The sequence below is a fragment of the Styela clava genome, chromosome 11 (assembly GCF_964204865.1).
Source record: "Styela clava chromosome 11, kaStyClav1.hap1.2, whole genome shotgun sequence".
NCBI lineage: Eukaryota > Metazoa > Chordata > Ascidiacea > Stolidobranchia > Styelidae > Styela > Styela clava.
The window spans coordinates 20,021,305-20,043,023 of record NC_135260.1 but is presented as its reverse complement, the minus strand read 5'-3'; the positions used below and the strand labels follow the sequence as shown (position 1 = coordinate 20,043,023).

The 21,719-nt window shown below is 35.9% G+C and overlaps 1 protein-coding gene and 1 long non-coding RNA gene across 4 annotated transcripts; one reads left to right on the top strand and one right to left on the bottom strand.

Moving 5' to 3' along the window:
* Nucleotides 1–306: 306 nt before the first annotated feature.
* Nucleotides 307–15,135, bottom strand: LOC144429983 (uncharacterized). Of its 3 annotated transcripts, none has more exons than XR_013479219.1 (5): nt 11,525–15,135; nt 7,694–7,843; nt 4,915–5,007; nt 3,721–3,894; nt 307–2,959 (listed from the first exon to the last, which is right to left on the bottom strand). It is a non-coding gene; the product is annotated as an uncharacterized LOC144429983 (long non-coding RNA). The 3 variants fall into 3 exon arrangements; XR_013479221.1 differs by lacking the exon at nt 11,525–15,135 and adding an exon at nt 8,174–8,366; XR_013479220.1 differs by lacking the exon at nt 3,721–3,894 and having other exon boundaries at nt 11,525–15,133.
* Nucleotides 15,136–16,489: 1,354 nt separating this feature from the next.
* Nucleotides 16,490–20,890, top strand: LOC120347560 (PAX3- and PAX7-binding protein 1-like). The gene is made up of 3 exons (XM_039417586.2): nt 16,490–17,837; nt 18,219–18,370; nt 19,684–20,890. The coding sequence occupies exons 1-3, from the start codon at nt 16,564–16,566 to the stop codon at nt 20,778–20,780; spliced, it is 2,523 nt and encodes an 840-aa protein (XP_039273520.2). The 5' UTR covers nt 16,490–16,563; the 3' UTR covers nt 20,781–20,890.
* Nucleotides 20,891–21,719: the final 829 nt, after the last annotated feature.

The following is a 21,719-nucleotide window of genomic DNA, read 5'->3' as shown; positions in this document are numbered from 1 at the left end:
TCCTAGCCCAAGGGTCTAAGCCAAAACTTATTTCTGTTGGGTCTAGCCCAAACTTTTTTGTTTGATCCTAGCCCAAGGGTCTAAGCCAAAACTTATTGCTGTTGGGTCTAGCCCAAACTTACTTTTGTTCAATCCTAGCCCAACTTATTTATGTTGATCCTAGCCCAAGGGTCTAAGCCAAAACTTATTGCTGCTGGGTCTAGCCCAAACTTATTTTTGTTTGATCCTAGCCCAAGGGTCTAAGCCAAAACTTATTTCTGTTGGGTCTAGCCCAAACTTATTTTTGTTTGATCCTAGCCTAAGGGTCTAAGCCAAAACTTATTGCTGTTGGGTCTAGTCCAAACTTACTTTTGTTTGATCCTAGCCCAAGGGTCTAAGCCCAAACTTATTTTTGTTTGATCCTAGCCCAAGGGTCTAAGCCAAAACTTATTGCTGTTGGGTCAAGCTTAAACTTATTTTTGTTTGATTCTAGCCCAAGGGTCGAAGCCAAAACTTATTTCTGTATATAGTTAATATTTCATACAGGTCAACTATAATCTAAGAAATGTGGAATGAGATTATGATACTTTCTCGTTCAAGTATCTTTGTGGCTACTGCAATATAGATTATTAGACGAGGAGAAAGGAAAGGCAGCTTAATATACAATAAACTAGTACTTGAAAATAATATGTAGGATATTCGTCACGACACAAAAGCAACTATAAAATGGGACATATTTCTCTACAAAACTAGAAATAGGTATAATTTGAGATAAATGGATGTGTTTTTAAAGCAGTTTTTTAATAATCAAGAACTTTTCTAAAAAAAAAATATATACTTCATCTCATTTGAACAGAGATATAAGCAGGTAAGGAAGTGCATTTCCCATTGGAAATGCACAAATTTGAACGGATATAAAAAAGAGAAACAAAAACACCTCAACCTCATAAGCAGTGAAATAAAAAAATCATAAAAAATGTCACATAGACAGAGGTGACGGAGTCGAGCAAATATACCCAAATTAAATCATTGGTCAAACCGCAGCTACGGCAAACCCCTGCACATAATACAATACAATTGCAATAAATGAAACAATAAAAAAGAACCAAATTTAGTCCCGGCACAATACCCGATTTTTCACAGGAAGTATACCCAAAAATTTACTCTAAAATAAAAAAAATGCCTACCGGTAACTACAAATCTATAACAGTATAAATCCCAGCTAAGACATATAACACGTAAATGACAAAAATTCCATCGGAGTTATGATCAATTGTACAAATATAAAAAATCATATATAAAGTATTTAAAATCAAAAAACAGTTACACGATAAGCTTATAAATAAAACAATATGAAATCACAATGGAAATAAATCAAGTGGCAGGACTACGCTACACCTGCCATAGCAGGGAATGATTCCGTGGTCATATTTAACAGGTTATTCTGGTCCTCTTAGTACGAACCCCAGGGTTAAAATATGAATATCATTACATCCATAATGTCATTACTATCAACAATATTGTCATTCTCAAAGCCAAAATCAAGCAAATTAATACCATCTAAGATGATCAACATAAGTAATCCTATATTTTCCACTCCAGAGATGGCCAATACCGAATGGCGAATAGTTCACATTTTCAATACATTTGGAATTATTATTTTCGAATATGAAATATCGGATACATTCGAAAATAAATTCAAATAAAAGAAAGCATATTTTAGTGTATAAAGAAGTTTGCATACAATAAACAATGGAATAACTGTTATCTACAACCTGGCTATTCACCAGACATTTTATGTCCGCACATCGCCGTGATATTTTAGAGTAGTTTTGTTTTTCACATTGTAGTAGGTACGAAAATACAAATAAATTATAATCAGGCAGTTTAAAACTTTTCATGTTGATTGCCGTGGCATTCATTTTTCGTTATTTTACGCAACCATGAGATAAGTTGAACAAAATCAAAATAATACAGCGAGGCATTTTAGATGCTGGTATCTAAACATTTTGCGCAACAGAAAATCATCCTAGTGAAAAGTCTATACTATTATCTATCATTATCAAAATTTATTTGCGACTTGCGACAATTTATTGGGTATCGTAACACTTGTGGCATTACATACCGTAAGTTTAAATTTTTCGACGTCATCGAAATGAATGTGTAAATTAGAAGCCTTGCAGGGGAATAGCGGCTATGTCAATCACTCAATCGTGCAACAATATGAGGCGCACGTTCACACCGAAGATAACAAACAATCAAAGTGCCAGGTCTATTTCATCCTCAGTACAATACAAAGCACAGAAAACTGTTCGAAGATTTCACTTAGGAGGCAAAACACCTCACTGACAGCTGAATGCGGCTATTATTCAGAAAGGTACTTGAATCGTTTTAGACAACCCTGTTTACCAGTATTATTAACATTCTTGATATAATAAACAAAATGTGAAAAAAATATACCACTTTAAAGGGTCTCACCCAACCAGTTGACCAACCTATTCTTACATGGATAAAAAAATACCATACAAAATCCCCCACATTAAAAAACAAAGATTTGACAGTTACATTGAAATTTCGTTTCTGCCAAACAGCAGATTTCCTGATTGATCCCTGGCAAATTCGAAGGGTTCAGATGGGGCATTATTGAACAGTTCAACAATTTCATCATGTAACGTTCATTCATACACAACTCATGGAGTTGTCTGTATATTTCAAGCACAATTAGAATGATTTTCCTACAGGTGCAGACGATAAAACACCCAATATAGAACTCCATCAATGACTTTCATTATCTTTCAGCAGCTGCACAAAATTCAAACTTTCCTGGAATAGAACAGTAGATCTACAGATAAAGTAGGTTGATCCAAGGTTTTCTTCATAGTTAGAACTTTTGAAATATGACATCTTTCATCCGCCTTTCGCATTCATATAATCTGATGCCATAATAAAACAATCACCAGGTTAGACCAGTTTGCCCCATCTAAAAAAATATAAATCAAGTCATTACAAATTTGAACTGAATTATACGATTTACTGATCAAACTCTCTTCAAAAATACGATTCGGATCACAGAGACAAACAACAGACAAAAACAAATTGTCATTAGGTTGAAAGCAAGAGCGCAAAAATGATAAACCTCATGAAAAAAAGTAAAATTTCAATTAAGTAGTTGAGTGAGTTAAACCTCATGAAAAAAAGTAAAATTTCAATTAAGTAGTTGAGTGAGTAGAGTAGTTGAAAAAACATCTATAAAATTTAAGTTTAGAGCAGTGATTTTTCACCTTTTTGGTGGAGCGGGTCTATAGAAACATTGCTGATTGAAGCTTTTTTCCACTAGTGCTCTGATATGAGGCGAACTACAGCTCACTTGTCAGATATAGCAATGGTTTCTGGACCTTTTTTCACACGACCCAAATTTTTATACCATCTAAGACTACAAGTACTCCTGTATATTGACTGCAAGTGGATGTGGACGGTACACATTAGTCCAAAAATATATGACCGAGTACGGCAATGCATACGCGTATCCACAAAATATTTTATGGTGTTTTTCGTTGAAATACGTTTTACAGACTTTGGGCTTTTATTTTATGCAAATTACTTAATTATTATATTACTTAATTTTATTTCAAATATATTGGATATTTTATATTCGAAAATAATAATTTAGAATGTATTGGAAATAGTAGATTATTCAGGTATATGGATTGATTTCAAAGAGTCTGAAGATACTATACTAACCTTTACTATGAATATGATTACTAGAAAATATGGCATCAACATTGAATCTTGTACATTTCCGACAACATATTTTGTGAAAATAGTCGAAACGTGAGCACAGTATACATGAGTAATGTGATGTTATGTGAACTCAGAAGTTTAAGGCTGATGACTAACAGTAACTGGCACAAGAGTCTGCAATATGTATCGAATATAAATTGTTTTGGTAAGGCATCAATGAAATAAGGCAATAAAGCGTCAATTTACAGGCAGTTCGCCATGCTTTTATGGTCAAAACCATATTATTGTGTTTGTTATCACCTTAATATCACCACCAACATAATTTACCACAGTCATACTTTCAATCATGTTTAGGATACTTGATTGAAGTTGGTCAGTGCTGATAATAATGCTCATTTCTGTATAGATTCGGTATAATTGAGATATGTAAATAGAACTAGACAAAATGAAATATTTAAAATACATGATTTGTTGCTGATAATAAAGACTTGCCAATTGTGGTAGTGTTGAAAAAATGCGGCATAGTGATATATCAGACTGATATTCATTCTTCGACTGAAGGAAACTATCAGTAGCGAATGCTGCATTTATGCAAGAAAACTGTAGATTGTAATCCAATGAGATTGGAACGTATTTTCTTTTATCACTCAAGCCCCTTATGAGATAAAACTTCATTTACATTCTTATTGAAAGTCAAACACTCCACTTTAGGAGAAAATCAACTTCGGCGTATGCAAGTCTCCTTTAATTAGTAGTGCTTAAAATAATCAACTAAGTGCATTATACACGTGTCAGAAATTTTAAATTTTAAATTCCAACTCCCAACTCTAGAGAATTCAAAACCGGACTCTATTTAAAAATTTTGAGAATACGAGTCAACTACACAGCCCTATTGAATACTAGAGTCCAGAAATTTTGGGTCCAAGACAAATATTATCTGCAGTGTAAAAAATTTGGAGACTAAACTATATCATCAATATTAAATTCACACCAATTCAAACATAATTCTATGTTTAAGTGGCTTTTCATACAGAATCTTTTTTGAAGCAAGAGATGCAATGTATCCTAAACAACTTTCCAGCTTTATAAATGTTTGGATAGAAGAATAGTTTGGTCACAGAAGTATCAGATAGACAGATATCAAACAGAGAGTAATACATAAATAATCAAACAAAGAAAAGTTATTTTAGTTACCTGTAATTCAATAAATGCTGTACTGTAATGTATTGCAAACAGAAATATTGCAATTACTGGATAGACAATCATGTCTGACTGAAGACGTTCTCACTAAAAATACGAAAAAATGAAGTTTTAAATAGGTTTTAAAAATCCAAAACGGAATCTTATACTGTACGAAAGTGATAATTATAATAACATTTGTCACGATAAATCAATGTTTCCTAAAGCATTATTATTCATCCGTACACATTAGGAACTACAGGCAGTAATAAAATAATAACAATATCAACATTAAGATTAAGGTTACTAAGAGTTGCATATCTGACGATATTGGACATTTAACTGGTGTATAATTGTCAGTGGTTCCCAACCTGGGTGTCGCATTTTTTGAGGGGGTCGCGGGATAACATAATTTAATGTGCAACTTTTTTCTATAAAATCTCGATGAAAAAAAAATTTGTATATAACCGGAAAAATTATAAACGAGAAACAATGGAAACCAATATTTGAGGCTTTGGGTTGACTAATTCCAAACTAAGGTCTCCCACTTCAGAACACTCTTACCAATGTGATATATTATCTGTTGACACTACAGCATGCATTTTAATTTTGACTATGAGTTTGTGGTTCAGTACCCTTTCATTGACTTCCCCATTTACCTAATTTGGAACCCGCCCTCTCTCTCTACGAATTCTATATTATTTATTGAATCTATAATGAGCCGCTTTCCAGTCCCATTTTTGTACAGTTTAGGTCAGTGGTTCTCAAACTTTTTTAGTCCCAGAGCCGCATTTCAAACCTCAAAGTTGTGAAGAGCCGCACATAAACAACGCAAGGTAAAATAGCAACAAACCTTAAGCGCTTATTTAAAATACCAAGTCATCGTAACAACTATGGCTGGGCAAAATATACGAATAATGAAATATTCGAATGCCATTTTACTATTCGAATATCTGGTACCACGTGACCTGAGTATTGACCTCCGACGTTCTGGATCACTGTTATGTATAAAAAAAAATTTATTATTCCACTATTCCGTATTCGTTAAAAATATTCAAATCATTCGATTCGAAAAAAGATTCGATTTTGCCCACCCTAGAGTAACAGCCATTTAATTTGGCTTTGATTTCTAAAAAGTTTGTCAAAGCGGGTCGTAATCGTGGAGGATGCAAGGTGCAGTAGCTGCTTGAGATGATCGCCAGATATGTCCGGACTATTTTCGATTACTGGAACAAAATTAAAATAATTATTGAGTTATTTGATTTATATATAATATTCGGAAATGCGACAAAAACTGGAAATCCACGAAACCAAGCCAATGATTACAGCGATGTCTAAAATCTTTCCAAGTGAAAAGTGTCTGAGTGGCCACGAAAACGCTTACTGTCGCGTCACTATTGCATCTTGTAGATTAGTCAATGCTAAGCAAATGAACGCGGGGGAATCCATTCAACTAACTAATAGACTCCTGCATTTAAATTTCAAGTCAATGATTAGTTTTCAATGAAATTTTTTTTTTGAAAGTAAATAATTTTCAAAGCATTAACAAGAGCCGCAGGAAAGGTTGTTGAGAGCCGCATGCATGTTGGTATATTTGTGCTACACAATTCGAAGTGCTTACTATATATATAAAAAAGCAAATTTCTTCCCTTGGGCAGAATTCTTCCCCGATTGGGAAGCATTGGCAGGCCCCGAAGGTGTCTCATTTTACCACTTGTGCGTTGGAGTATTATTCGACAAGAAACTTAGCAGTCGCGGCAAAAAAATTTTGTAGACATGGCAGCGTCAAAAATTGAGTATGTTCCTCATTTTTTTTTTTCAATTTCAAGTGTTGCGTGGAAATTGCGCAACTGTAAAGGCCCTCTCGTTCATCTTCTACTATCAAGTCAGGCAAACTTTCTATGAAATGAGTAACAAGAAAGTACAGAGTTATGCATTTTCATGAGCGTATTTTTAGCTACCACTCTGGTCAATTTTGACTTCCGTTATTTTCAGTTTTCAGTAAATCAATTTGATAAATTAGGTACCGGTAGGTCTTGTAAATTGCTCTAATATCCGAAAATACTGTACTCATCAAATAGTACTGATAGTGCAATTTCTATTTTGGGGATAACAGGGTAATTCAATAAATGATAGTATTTGAATTGATTTGAGGATAACTATTTTGCAGAAAACAATAAAGCTTAACATCCTCTCTTTTGTATGGCATACTAATTTAAAATCAGCATATATTGTGAAAGGGTGCGGTAAGCTAAAAAACATGAGTTTTTTCCTGAAAAATTTGGTGCCGCACGAACAAAAAGTTTGGAAACCGCTGATATAAACAGTAAATAGGCAATTATAAAACTGGCAAAACAAAATGGTCTTCGAGGTGTAGTAGCAAACCTAATGTATATTTGATAATTTATAAGCAAGATACATATATTAATTTAGACTCTCGGATTCGAAATTAAACTTGCGGACCCTTGCGGACTGTATTGGCAGAATCTTTGAGTGCCACGGAGCTAATGTGGAGAACCATTGCTCTATTAATTATGCCGGCACCATAGGTTGTAGACCTCTGGTTCGAACCCATCCGCGTTTGAATTAAATTAGAACTTACTTTGGCTCTCAATTACAAATTTGTTGAATTGTCTATCAAATAATGACTGTGGATTCAATGCTTTTTCAGTTTCTTTCAGAAATTACAAATTCATGTCTTCACCAAAATTTTGAAATTTTGACTCTTTACTCCAATATCAGTAAAATCATGTCACTCTCTAGAATCCGTCATCAAATACTAAATATAAATTACCTTCCCATCGCCATATCATCACACAAGGTATTTTGTAATGAACAAGTCAGATGTTCATAAAATGTTGAGTTGAGGTTATTATCATCCGATCATGGTCTTCTGTCTATCTGGGCTGCTAATCTTCTGTTAGAATGGCCCACTCTCTTTGTACTAAAAAATAGATCAACTGTGAGCATAAAATGTAGAAGGGTAATGAGATCTTGAGTAATAGTGAAGACTTTTTCAGCTAGTGCTCTGAAATGAAGCGATAACTACTGCCCACTTGTCATATATGACCGATACCAGCACCTAGGTATTGCATTATCATGTCTTGCATTAATAAGACTCTAAAACATTGGTTCTCAAACCTTTAAAATCGCACCTCATTTATGAAATTCGTCAAGTCTTGTGTCAAACTCAAAAATAACAAGATAACACATTGAAAATATGTGGATAGAACGTAAATATCGAAATCTAACAAATATATTCATTTTTAATTACCGTATATAATTGCATATAAGCCGAGTTACTTTTCATAAACTAATACCGCAAACCTAAACTGAACGATATTATCATCAATGGCGCCAGGCTAACAAATAACATCGGCCATAGATACTAAATAATATTTAAGAGCTATTTCATAGGCTGAAAATGCAAAGATTTCCCGGTATGCTCGGTCAGTATTGATGAAAACAATGAATTACGACACAATTTGCTTCTAAATTTATTGTCGTGGTCACCGATGATATCTTGACTATGTTAAAAATACAAAAATAATTGTAAAATATTTTCAATCAAAAACATCCTCGATGTGTTGTAACTTGTAAGTACTTCAAGTCGGCGCTCATTTAAATCCTCTCATGTCGACAGTAATTTAGTCGTGCCGTAAGGGGCTGTCATCGAATACGAATACGATTAAACATAAAAATCGAAAAATGTTCTCAATCAAAATGTGTGTGCAATATGCCATATTAATATAAACACTGAAAACGATACTAGAAGATAGCGAATAGCAATATTTGAATATTAAATTTGAATTGAACATCATCGACTGTAATAGTTGCTTACAGCATGTTACGATTTGGAGAGTCGGCTTATACGCAAATTTTTATAAATTTACTATTTTAATAAAGTCGTTTTTAGAAGGTCGGCTTATACGTGAGATTGGCTCATAAGTGAGGCTATACAGTAGCTGCACTCCAACTAACCTCTAGCGGGGCACACCCAACTGTTTGAGAACCACTGCTTTTAAATACCATAGCAATCTACGGACATAATATGTGTGGTAAACTGCCCGATTATAATTAATTTTTCATGCATATTATTGCCATTCTGCGAAGTTATTATTTATTAATAAGCTACAAAGATCCGTGAAGAATCCCAAGAAATGGTTTTCATTCAATTAAGTATGATAATAATTGATTGAATATACTTAATAACATTGGTTAGCTTGATAATACGTCCATCATAGTTAGGGATGGGCAATTCAGAATACCGAATCTGGAGGATTAGAATTTAGCAGGATCTGACAATAGGTTGCGGTTTCTGCCTCTTCATCACCACGCGTCAATTTTTTTATTTCAGGTTTCTAATTTAATATTCAAATATGAGCGTGTTCTCCCACGTGGAAATCTCACTGGTTTAATATTACTCGCATACCTTTGCGAAAAAAAAAAACTGTGAAATCAGCAAACATGGTAATCTCAAGTGGCATAGTCAGAACGGCAGCGACTTAGTGGCGATATTCTGATAACGTGATTGCAGCAATCTTTATTAATATTTTATAGAAATGCCTTGCTTTATTTTACATTATATTATGTTTTGCGACCTGTGAGTTTTCCCAAAAAATGATGTAAACCAAAAGCCAGGCGGTAAATGTTACAATATTATTTGCGATTAGTTTAGATCAAATATTAAATATTATTATTACTTTTAGGACACCAATTTCCAAGATACAAATTCCAAAGTTGTATAGCAAAACATGGCAATCTGTCAAATTTATTCTTCACTAAATAAATATAATTTATACCTTTTCTTGCTTCGTGGCAAATAATTTTGATAATGATAGTTAAAAGTATCGAATTTTACTAGGATGATTTTCTGTTGCGCAAAATATTCAAATCCGTGAACAATACCAGCATTCAAAATGCCTTACCATATTAATTTAATTTTGTTTAATGTAACCCATGGCTGAGTCGGCATAGAAAAAAATAAAATCATTTGGCCTACTAGCATACTTTATTAAAATACCACGGATATAAAATGCATATAAAATTTGTGGGCAATCTGCGGACATAAAATGTCTGGTAAATAGCCAGGTTGTGGATAACAATTATTCCATTGATTTTAAAAACAATTTCAAAATGAAAATATTGCAACGAATATGGTTCTCTTTCTGTTTCACAGTTAATAAATTAAAAATTACGCCAAATTTGGCATTTGAAACTTTTGACATAAATCCTGATTTTATCTAGTGAACTAAATTTGATAAAATTTGTAGGCTATTTGTGATTGCACAACACAATAGTTTTAAAATGAAGTAATCTCTTGGCTTAAATATAAGCAGAAGAAGGTAATTTCTGCCTATTATAAAACCAATAACTTAACTGACAAAAAGTCTCGCGAGGATGTTTTAGAAGATTCAGCTTGTGTAAAAGTTCCGCTCAAATTCAATTCTCACAAGAAATTGGGCAATTTATGTTTTCATGTCCTTGAGTAAGATTAGACTAGGGCCTATAGTTAGACCAACCATACATCCCGGTTTAAACGTCTGTCCCGGTGTCCCGTCCCGGTTAGCAAAATGTCCCGGAATTTTACTTTAGTGAAATTTTCAAAATTAACTTTGACCTTATGCAAAATTATAAATAATTCCGTCCCAAAAGGCATAACTTTAACTCGAGGCTTATATCTTAATTTTTTAGCTTATTAGGTTGAGTAAAATATCGCGCATAGCTTGAGAAATCCTTTGGTTAGGGAATAATGAGTGACGTTCATTTCGTCATTATTCTATTGACTCCAATGAAACTACAGCAATTGCTGCATCAGAAGCCTTATTATGCTTGGAGTTGGAGAAGGCATAATAACTTTCATTTGGTTTTGTTTGAATCATATTATGCTGAAAGTAATCTAGAACTTGAGATTCTGTAGAGTAATGCAATATTAAAGCTTATAGATATAAATATGGAATAAAAATTTGCAAAGCTCAGGCCGCCGGCCTTTCATCCAGTTATTTCATTCATAGTTTTGAGTTTGTCCCGGAATATGCCCAAGAAATTATGGTACCGTAAGTCTACCTATAGTGCTAGTATCGGTACATCGGGTCTGGTATAGTTTAGTACCACATGTACTTCTAGTTGACCTGGCTCAATAATTTTTGCATATGTCAATCCTAACCCCCACCTGACTACGTCACCGAAAAATTACGTCATTTCGACGTCACAGTGGCGTAATAAGGCCCACCGAAGTATGCGGATGGTCGTCCAAAACGCGCAGACGATCACCCGAAATCGAGCAAGCAATTTCTCCCGTTTTCTTGTCACAACGATCACGATAGGAGAGAGATCGCCGGCTTTAACAAGTTCGTTATCGCCGGCGCAGATGACATTTCGCGCGATCGTAATTATACTTTGGCAATCCCTATGACGTGATGGTGACGTCGTAGTGACGTAATTTTTGGATGGCATAGTCAGGTGGGGGTTAGGAATAGCATATGCAAAATTCGTTATGCTACGCCCACCGGAAGTACTTGTGGTACTAAACTATACTAGACCCGGTACATCTTGGAGGTATTTGTAGACCATTAGCTTGTCTTCGCTGGTATCAGCTTGATATTAGGCCATTCGTTTGACTAACCTGGCTCAGGGAATCCATATTTCCAGTCTCGACGTCGCCTACAATTATTTTCCCATTTGTTTCTTCTGCCGGCATACCGTATGTTGATAGCTTCAATAGTTGCACTGTTTTGCCATTCCCGAGCCGAGCGACCCTTCATTTATTAGCAGAAGGCAACAGCCTAGCCGAGGGCGAGGATCACGCAGAACCGCTGTAAGATCGCAGGCGACGTTGATCGAAAATGGCGCCAAATTACATCGTTGCGCAATCTAGGTATAGAGGACTTGCACGGGTCACGTGACTTTGTTTACTGGGCGGCAAAAAAACAAAAACGTCCATTTGGCTCCTGTCAGTTGCAAGTCGGATTATACGTTTCCGTTTTGTTTGGCTGTTGAAAATGGTTATTTCGTATTGTTCCGTTGGCTGTACGTATAGTATAGACAACGAAATAGATCTTCAGTTATATTCCACTGTTTTGAAAAGATCCGGAACGTCGCGCAATGTAGATATCATCTATTGGCAGGACTGCTTGGTGTCAAGTCCAGAAGTCATCTCGATTGTGTTTCACTGTTTGCGGACAGCACTTCGGTGATGGTGAGTGATGTCAAATCAAAGACAAATAGTGGATCCGGGATTTTATTCTGATTTTTATTTTTTACGCCGGGTTTGATCTTTCTCCCCAATTGTAAATTAACTCTCCCAATTTTAAGCTAACAATGTTATCATTTTTGACGTAGGAATGCGGATATTTATGAAGACGATAGTTGACCTTCTTATGATTTTACTTTCCTATTGTGTCTGTTTTATTTTCGTATTTCCCTGCAGATGTTATTTTGAGTTTAAATAAAAGTCTAATAATAATTCCTTGGTCAAATTTGGATCAAATTTCGCACAATAATTTGTTACCTTGTTTGACATTTTCAATTTTGCGAAACGGTGTTGGCGCGCATTATGCAAAACTGAGAATTAAAGCAATACCCAAATACCTGAAATACGACTCCTCAAATTTGTCGTTTTTGTTTGTTAGCAAGAGCCGTGGGGTAATTCTTGTGGAATTCAAGGGATTGGAAATGGAATCACTTGAAATAAATTCAAATATGAAATCTCTTCGCGGCACACCAAAATCTTTTTGCTGTGGCGCGGCTACCTGGTTGGGAGCCACTGCCTTAAACAATACGCTCCGATTCACGGTACATACTTGCGACATTCACTAACGTTTATTACGTAATAATGTCTTCGGTAGCGCGTGTCGTGCTTTGGAGAAACACTGTAAAAGCATGACATCAAAATTTTACTTTATATCAAGGTGCTTCTGTGCCGAGTTGTCTCACGGACCTCAGTTTGGCTCGTTGGTTTGGCATGTTAGAATTTTGATGTAAAATTCAAATTTGGGCCATGTTTGACAAGATGTTATTATATGTTACCAACATACAATTTTTCCGAAACTTTTTTTTTCTGGTTCGAGTTTGGTCCGAGATGACTTCACAGTAAGTTCTTTTGGGATGTCTTACCTGAAAGTTAGACACGTAATCGAAAAGTACAGAATCTTTGAGTTTAAAACTGATATTTATTTTCAGTATTAACTTTGATGTTAAATTCTTGTTTGAGCCATGTTTGACAAGATATTATTATGTGTTCCCACTTCCCAACATACAAATTTGTTTAAAAATTGGATCGAGATGATTTCAAATGTGGCCGGCCGTTGAAAATCACAGAGGTTTTTGTGGAATACCGAGTGCAGCGAAATTTCGTCGTAACTTTGTCAACTGATTTGCCACCAGCCTGCATACTGGCCAACACAAAACGATGTGGCTCAAGGCGCGGCGGTGTGGCTCAACGGGCTAAGCGTTAGGAATACGCTCGCCACCGCACCTCTAATTACTCTGCGTGGGTTCGCAGGTTCGAATCCCATGCAGGGATGGTTATGTGCGAGAGGATTGCTGGACTCCTCGCCGTCGTTGGGTGGTTCACGTAACCGCTGGTCGGTTACGGCTTCCTCCACCACCAAGTCCATGCTTCCGAAAACAAACAATACAGTAAAAACTAATCCCATACCCGACTTGGAATGGTAACCGGACGAGAGGCCGTGGTTCGCCATATGGATAAGCCGTCTTATCGGTTTTCCTCTCCCCCGGGATAAATATGTAAATCCTATCCTATCCTACTTCTATAATAAACATCGATATTGTTTTATACTGTTTTTTTATTGTTTCATTATAATCTAACTCCATAAAAAATTATCGATATTATTTAATATTGTTTTTTCATTGTTTTTGTGGAAATAAATCTCTCTCTCTCTCCCTTTCTTCCGTCGTGGCTTTTATGTGCCATGTTGAATCGTTTTCTGGCAACTTTATTTTTCCGTTTCAAAAACGAGAGAGATGTCTGCTAGGGTCAATTTGGTCATTTTTAGTACCCGAGTACGGTACCGTACCGATACGTACTGTATCCATATGTTCATATTTATTTTTAATCATCAATGTATAACTTTATAGATTAGTAATACCGTACTGTATCAGGATAGGAGTTTTCTATTCATCCAGGGGAGAGTCTGGTTAACCCTCTCTGGGCCCCTTTATCTTTTAGCAGTGAGAAAATCGGATATTTTTAGTGAAAGCAATACTTTTAGGTCATATATCAGTATATATTGAATTTTTAAAACTTTTCAACACTCCGACTCCCTGGGGGGATTTACCCGATGTTGCACTAGTGCAAGTTCGGGTCTCATGTAGTTTCTTACCTAACATACTTCTAGTCCAGTCTGGATTTCATGGCCTTTTTGAACGAGAAATCGGGCGTGCAATCAGAAATTCCCGCGTGCAAATAAGAATTCCTGGCGTGCAATTATAGCTCACGACGTGCAAAACAACTGCACTCGCGTGCAACTGACTTTGACATCAAATACCTCTCAATACATCCGCGTAAAATTACCGGTATCGGATAAAAAATACGTTGAATCAGAGAAAAAAATGGACGTTTGACCTTTGACCCCAAACATTATTTCTACAGTTTGTCGCTAATTTTGAGAGTGTTTGTGCGACTTTGGATACCGGTACTGTTCAGTACATCCGCGTAAAATTATTGGATAAAAAATACGTTGAACCAGAGCAAAATGGACATACTTTGTCATTAATTTTGGTAGTGTTTTTACGTAGAATTAATGGATAAAAAATACGTCAAATTAGAGCAAAATGGACGTTTGACCTTTGACCCCAAACATTATTTTCATACTTTGTCACTAATTTTGGGAGTGTTCGAGCAACTTTAGATACCGGTACTGTTCAGTACATTCGTGCAAAATTATTGTATGAAAAATACGCTGAATCAGAGCCGTACTTGGCCATTGGTGCGGAGGCGATCTTTTCGTCCATAACTATTCTCACGGGATTCCTATTTCCTATCATTCAACACGATATGGACCTTTCTCCGAGCATCGACTTCCTTGTTTACTTCGTGACATTGGCCAATCAGCAAGATGCAAAAAAGGACGTAACAATGAGAGGAATTTTTCGCGGGTCAAAGGTTGGGGAAAGGTCCATGGTCTTTTTGCTTCGCAATATTTCGATCAGACCAAATCTTGCAAGCTGGTATTTGTCGACAATTGTGGAGGTATAATATTTTGGCATCTTTATATTACTGGATTATTGATTTTAAAACCATTTAAACCGATTTACATTGGTGAGCAATTGCAAATTTTCGGCGTGCAAAATTGATTTCGCTCGCGTGCATTTTTGCGGAGCGCTAGCGCCCTCGGGCGTGCACCTGCCATGGAATCCAGTCTGGCTTCTAGTGGGCGTACCGGTAGCATAAAAATTTTTTGATATGTCAATCCTAACCCCCATCTGATTACGCCATCCAAAAATTTAATCACTACGACATCACAATCACGGCATAGAGCTTGCCAAATATACGCACGATCGCCCGAAACGGCATTGGCGCCGACGATAAAAAACTGACTGACGTTATCGGTCTCTCTCCTATTGGAATCGTTGCGACGAGAAAACGAGAGAACTACGGTAACTGTTCGATTCGGGTGGTCGTTTGCGCGTCTTGGATGGCAGTACGTATAGTTTGAAGGGCTCTATTACGTCACTGTGACGTCGTAATGACGTAATTTTTGGATGGTGTAGTCAGGTGGGGGTTAGGATTGATACGTGAAAAAATTTTCATGCTACGCCCACTAGAAGTATGTTAGGTAAGAAACTACATGAGACCCATGGATTGCAATACCTTTGCCTTTAGGGTGTTGTGAAAAATTGGGAGCAAAAGAAAAACTGTGCTCCCCCGAACGTTGAATTAGGTTTCTGTTTATCTGGGTGAACGGCGTCACACTCGGACTTTCAAAACACGACTAAGTTACAACTTTGGATTTGTTTCTAGATTGCTATTGTCTGTCCATATAAATTTCAACAGTCAAAATGCTGAAATGGTCTGATTTTTTAGGCTCAAAATCTTAGCTACATAAATATTGTTCTGGAAATTCTGTGTTTCAACGAGATCAGCGTCATCATATTCATAATTGTAAGTCTCAATTGCTTCTTTATCTGAAAGTGTGGCATTAGAAATACGTGCTAATTCAACGCAATTTCTGCAAATATTCTACCCGTCGGCATATTTACAATTGTTCTGCTAGATCGCTGAAAATACAAATAGAAAATCTGAATCAATCTGAGACAGTGTCATACAAGCGTCCAGCGTCCACAAATCCTGATGAAGTTTTCATGAAGCGCCTCTTGAATAAAATTCAGGAACTTTTTCATTTAGTGCTCCTCAATGTTGTTTAGAATGAAAAATGTTCATTAAAGCTTTGTTTACTGCATGCTATGGCTGTGCTTTTGCTTTTTCTCTGTTATTTGCTATGTGGTTTGTATAACAAAAAAAAACACCACCTAGCTGCCTAGTCCTGCTCATCAGATAACCTCTTGCACTGTTATGTTCTGAGGTATCAGGTACCTTACAAATTTGGTATGATAATTAAATAGGAAGTACCTACTTTTCACTTCACTAGATGCTTCTTCAATCTAATTTTTAAGTTACGATATATCATAATATAAAATATCATGTTCAAGAAAACTTCCAAAAGAAATTTACGGCAACGAAAAGACTCTGATGGTGATGGTATAGATGGCATTGCATCAGAAGAAGGAAATAATGGCGTTAATATCGCTGCTTTGAAAGCAAAACAAAAGAAAAAAAGCAAGGCTAAAAGAGCAGAAACCACAAAGCCAGAGCAAAAAGCAATCCTAAGTTTTGGAGGTGATGAAGAAGAAGAAACTGAAACTTTTCAATTGAAAAAGTCTTCTAGAAGTCGCAGAATTGCCAAACAAATTAAAAAACTTGCACAAGAAGAACGAGATCAACCCGATTCGCCTGGAAGTGGTGAATATACGAAAGAGCGTCTAGCTGAATTAAAGAAATCTTCTATGGCACCCCAGTCTCTGCAGTCTACGAATTCACCATCTCATCCTTTTGGGAGCATTTCTGAAAATAATACTCAAGATTCAAATACATTTGGACAACCTACCAATGGTGGGCTTAAAGAATTACGACCAGGTGAAATTCCAGATGCTAATCGAATTCATGCTGCTAGAAAACAGAGAGAGATGATGAGGAAATATGGCTCTGATTATATAGCAATTGAAAATACAGACTCGTACAAAACGAACCCCAATTCTCGACTTGTACGCGAAGATGATTTGGAAAGCAGTAGTGGGGATGAAGATGGTCCATCGGTTGCAATGAAAGGAGTTATTGATGATGGAGCAAGAGTAGTACAAGAAATCGGGAACGAAGGAGAAGAATCATTTAAAAGAGATGAAGAATTTGATCTGTGGGAGGCGCAAATGATCAAAAAGGGCATTAGCACTCAGCAAGTAGGAAAGTGGGTTGGGGAAGATGATTCACAACCCAGACCTGATAATAATATACCATACAATACTTATGTAACCAATGGGACTTATAATTCCTCTGATATTACAATGAACTACAAACCTACTATAAATGCTACACCTAAAATTGCCATGACTCCTGGTGAAACTGTGACAGCAATAAAGAAACGAATTTCTGAGAGATTGGAATCTGTGAAAGAGGTTCATCGTACTCATAAACAAGATGAAGAAAGAGCTATCTTAGATGTGAAAGAGAGTGAAGATTCTGCTGTACAACTCGCTGATGTAACAACACTATCTAAGCAGTATACGTATTTCCAAGACATGAAAGCATATTTGACTGACCTAATTGATTGCCTCAGTGAGAAAAATGTGGAAATAGAGGCCCTAGAGAAAAGAAGGCATAAAATATGGAAGGAAAAAGCTGATGTGTTTCTTTCAAGAAGGTATGCAGTTTTTTCTTTTTTTGTTGTTGATATTCTCATAAGGCTAAACTAAATCACATTTGGAAAAAATTTCCCAATGCAAAGGAATCATTAGTACAAAGGATAAGATTTCTGGATCCATACGAAAATATTCACTTAAATTGTGTTACCTTGACTACCGCTATGTATATATTTTTAGCTTTGTTACCAATTATCGTAAGGAGAAATTTAAAAAATTCGAGCTATTAGTATTACTTTATCAAGTTTGTACTCATTATGTTGGATACATGATGCTTGCATGAGATTTAGACACATTCAATATTTAAAAACATAAAATTGTGATATTTATTGCCAACTATGCTTTCTGTTTTGCCAACCTTCCATTCTTTGATTCATTCATAGACAACAAGATGTTGCAGATGAGTCGTCTGAAATTACTTGTGCACTTTCTAATGTTAAAATTGCTCCTTCTGCTGTCGATAAAAGCAAACAACTCAGAATAAGGGAACGGGAAGCAAGAAAGTCTAGAAGAAGAGCAGTGAGAGAACGCCTGGGTAGGTTATGCGCTAATTTATTTATTTTTCCTATATTAATTAAGCTGCTGATATTGAGCTATTGCTACTTGGGCGCTCCAGAAGTATGTGTTCCAATATGGAGGTAACTTATTTTGTTCACCTATTTTACATCGCGTTGTGTAAAGAGACTGAAGCCTATGAGCAGGGGTATGTATATTCACTTGGCTAACACGGACAGTCCCCGGAACTCATAATATAACTAAAATAAGGAAAATCGGAATAACACTATGGCCTAACCCAGGGGTGGGCAACTTCTCTAGTCGACGGGCCAGATGTGGGAAAATGAAGTCCTCGGTGGGCCGGATAATAACATGAATAGTATTCAATATCTTAATCACATATTTATTCGCTAATGCAAGAAATAAAAAATTTAAATCGCGTTTAAAGTAAAGTTTATACTACAAATAAATAGAGACCAAAAAACCAATAATGAATTATCATAATGTACTAAAACTGTAATAATGTAATATCATAATGTACTGATGTACAGTCAGCGGGCTGGCCGGTCAAAATCTCGTCGTGGGCCGGACCCGGCCCGCGGGCCGTATGTTGCCCACCCCTGGCCTAACCCAAACCTGGTACAGATATTTTGTATTCTTCATTAGATTGCCTATTCTCATATCCAAATTTACCTTGTAACTAGGGCTGTCTAAAATTGAATATTTTTTTGATTGAAATCGAACTGAATATTATTGCACAATCCTAAATATATTTCCATCGTACAATAACAAACTCCCTCTTTTATATTGTGATAATATATGTGCAATTACATCTAAAATACTGCTGGTATTTTGCATAACTAAGTTTCAGGGTAATGACAGCGACAGGTGTTCACTAAGAGGTCCCGATACTTCAATTTACTCAATTCCAATAGAATCAGTTTTGATAGGGCATGCAAAGCCTTTCGGGCTATTTTAATCCTATTAGCATTAATCTTTAACTTTTATCTTTATCTTTTACTCTCTGTGTAATTTTTAGCAAAATGCTAACAATGATTAATACAGTATAAAGAACACCAGGTTCTCAGGAAATAGGGAGGTCACAAATTCCTGTTTAGTTTGATGACCTTATTGTTAATGTGCAACAACCATCAAAATGCATAAGTATAATTATTTTCAATGATAAAAGAGGACAACGTGTTGTAAGCTGATACAAAGTCCATTATAGGAAAGTATTGCCATATTAAGTACCTTCCACTACGTGTCCAACCTCGGGTTGCCGGTACCATGTTTTTTCTGACTATACTAATTTGTCTTTTTCGTCTTGTATACTATACTCTCTTTTCGTTTTAGGAACTCAGAAAGTTCATATTGATGGCACGTCTACTGATGAAGAAGAAAACTCAATGGACAAGGCTAGACATGCAACAGAATTGGACAGAATAGAAAAGTTCAAGAAAGAATTGTTTGAAGACGTTGTTGAGGATTTTTACGATGTTCAAATTATCCTAGGAAAATTCACCGATTGGCGTGAGAAACATCCAGATTCATACAATGATGCATTTATTGGACTTTGTCTACCAAAGCTTTTGTCACCTTTTGTTCGGCTAGCAATGTTGCATTGGAATCCGATAGATGCTGATTGTATACATTTTGAAGAAATGCAATGGTATAAAGACTTGCTGTTTTATGGTGTCAAAGATCAAGAAAATTTTGAAGCAACAAAAAATGAACCTGATACAAAAGTTCTTTCAAGTCTTTATGATAAAGTCGTTTTGCCAAAGCTAACTTTTCTAGTACAAGAAATATGGGACCCTTTGTCGAGTAAGCAGTCACAAAGACTCTCGCTTTTGCTTTGTAGATTAGTGAGGACATATCCTTGCATGCGACCTGAACATCGAAGATGTAATGACTTAATATTAGCACTATGCACTCGTATGCAAAAAACTATTGATAATGATGTATTTGTTCCTCTCTTTCCTACATCAGCTCTCACAAATTTAGTATCTGGCCCAGGTGCATTTTTTGAAAAACAAACATGGTCTTGTATCAAGCTCTTCGAAAATATTTTATTTTTTAATGGCATACTATCACCTAAAGTACTACAAGAACTCGCGTTTACATCACTGCTAAATAGATACATCATGCTCTCACTGCAAACTTCTCCTATCACAACAGCATCAGTTTTGAAATGTCAGCGGATTGCAGAGGCGATTCCCACCGATTGGTTGAAGAATCCTGATGATATAGCAACTGATCTTAGCTCCTTTTCTCGTTATTTATTGCATAGTGCAAAACATATACATGGCCAACTATCTGTATGTAATGACCAAGATAAACGTAAAGCTCGTAGCTGCATCAATCAACTGGGAAAAATTTTGTCACATATAGGCTCTGATGAAAACTCGCAAGAAGTCTTAACCCTTTTGGGGATCAAAACACTTTTCTGAAATAACATTATGGTTGATATATAATGGTTTCTGATAGATTACTAAAAGTGCTGTTGTGTTTTGGTGAATAACATTGCCATATTTTAATAAATTTTCTTCAGTTTCTTGTTTATCGTGGTACATCCAGTTGCAATAAAGTTCAGGTAATGCTCCAGATACGGAGGAGCACGCTTATTTCCCTTTACAGTATAGTACGGATTTAAGTGGTGGAGTGGCAGATGCTATTTCATAAAAATTTGATACAGTTCTGTCTGGCTATAAGTTGAATATGACATTTACGACTAGACGCCGGTATTACTTTACGTTAAGCTATTTAAAAATTGGCTCACATTTCCATGTGAACATGGGGCATTTCGCCTAAAACTCGATAATTAACGATTCAATCTGAAAATTTATGATTCAGCTCAACGAACGTGCTCTTTCTAAAACGATGACATATAGCCTTCATTTGGTTGTATGAATACGGAATTAGCAATAGCTGAATGGGAAGCAAAAATATGGATTGGTCCACAGTTGGGGTATTAGGGAACTTTCCACAAATTTGAGAATGCTGCCATATGTAGAAGCTATGACTCAACCCGAAAATTGTTCGTGTGGATAATTCAAAACATTGAGACCGGAAATTTGATGTATATATAGAGTAGTGTATAAACATTGACGAAAGTTCAGATGCCCGATATGAATTTTTCGAGTCTACCGTTTATGCCTTTGTTTACAATTGTGCGCTTGTTGCAGTAGTTTGGATGCAACCGTCGAATCTTCAAGTCACTTATCTGCTATTTGGCCCTTTCAGATGAATGGTCTGAATTGTAAAACAATTTTATATTACCTATTTCATTGTTGTTTGATGTGAAACGACTTGGCATCTTTTGCCCCAGACAGTATTTTACTGGTACTAAAAGTACAATTATTGATTTTTACGGGGCTATTTGAATGAAA

Excerpts from the sequence above, each read along its gene's own strand:
- LOC120347560 (XM_039417586.2), top strand. The coding sequence starts at position 16,564 with ATGTTCAAGAAAACTTCCAAAAGAAATTTACGGCAACGAAAAGACTCT. Across the intron at positions 17,838-18,218 it reads GATGTGTTTCTTTCAAGAAG|ACAACAAGATGTTGCAGATG; the intron begins GTATGCAGTTTT and ends ATTCATTCATAG. Across the intron at positions 18,371-19,683 it reads AGCAGTGAGAGAACGCCTGG|GAACTCAGAAAGTTCATATT; the intron begins GTAGGTTATGCG and ends TTTTCGTTTTAG.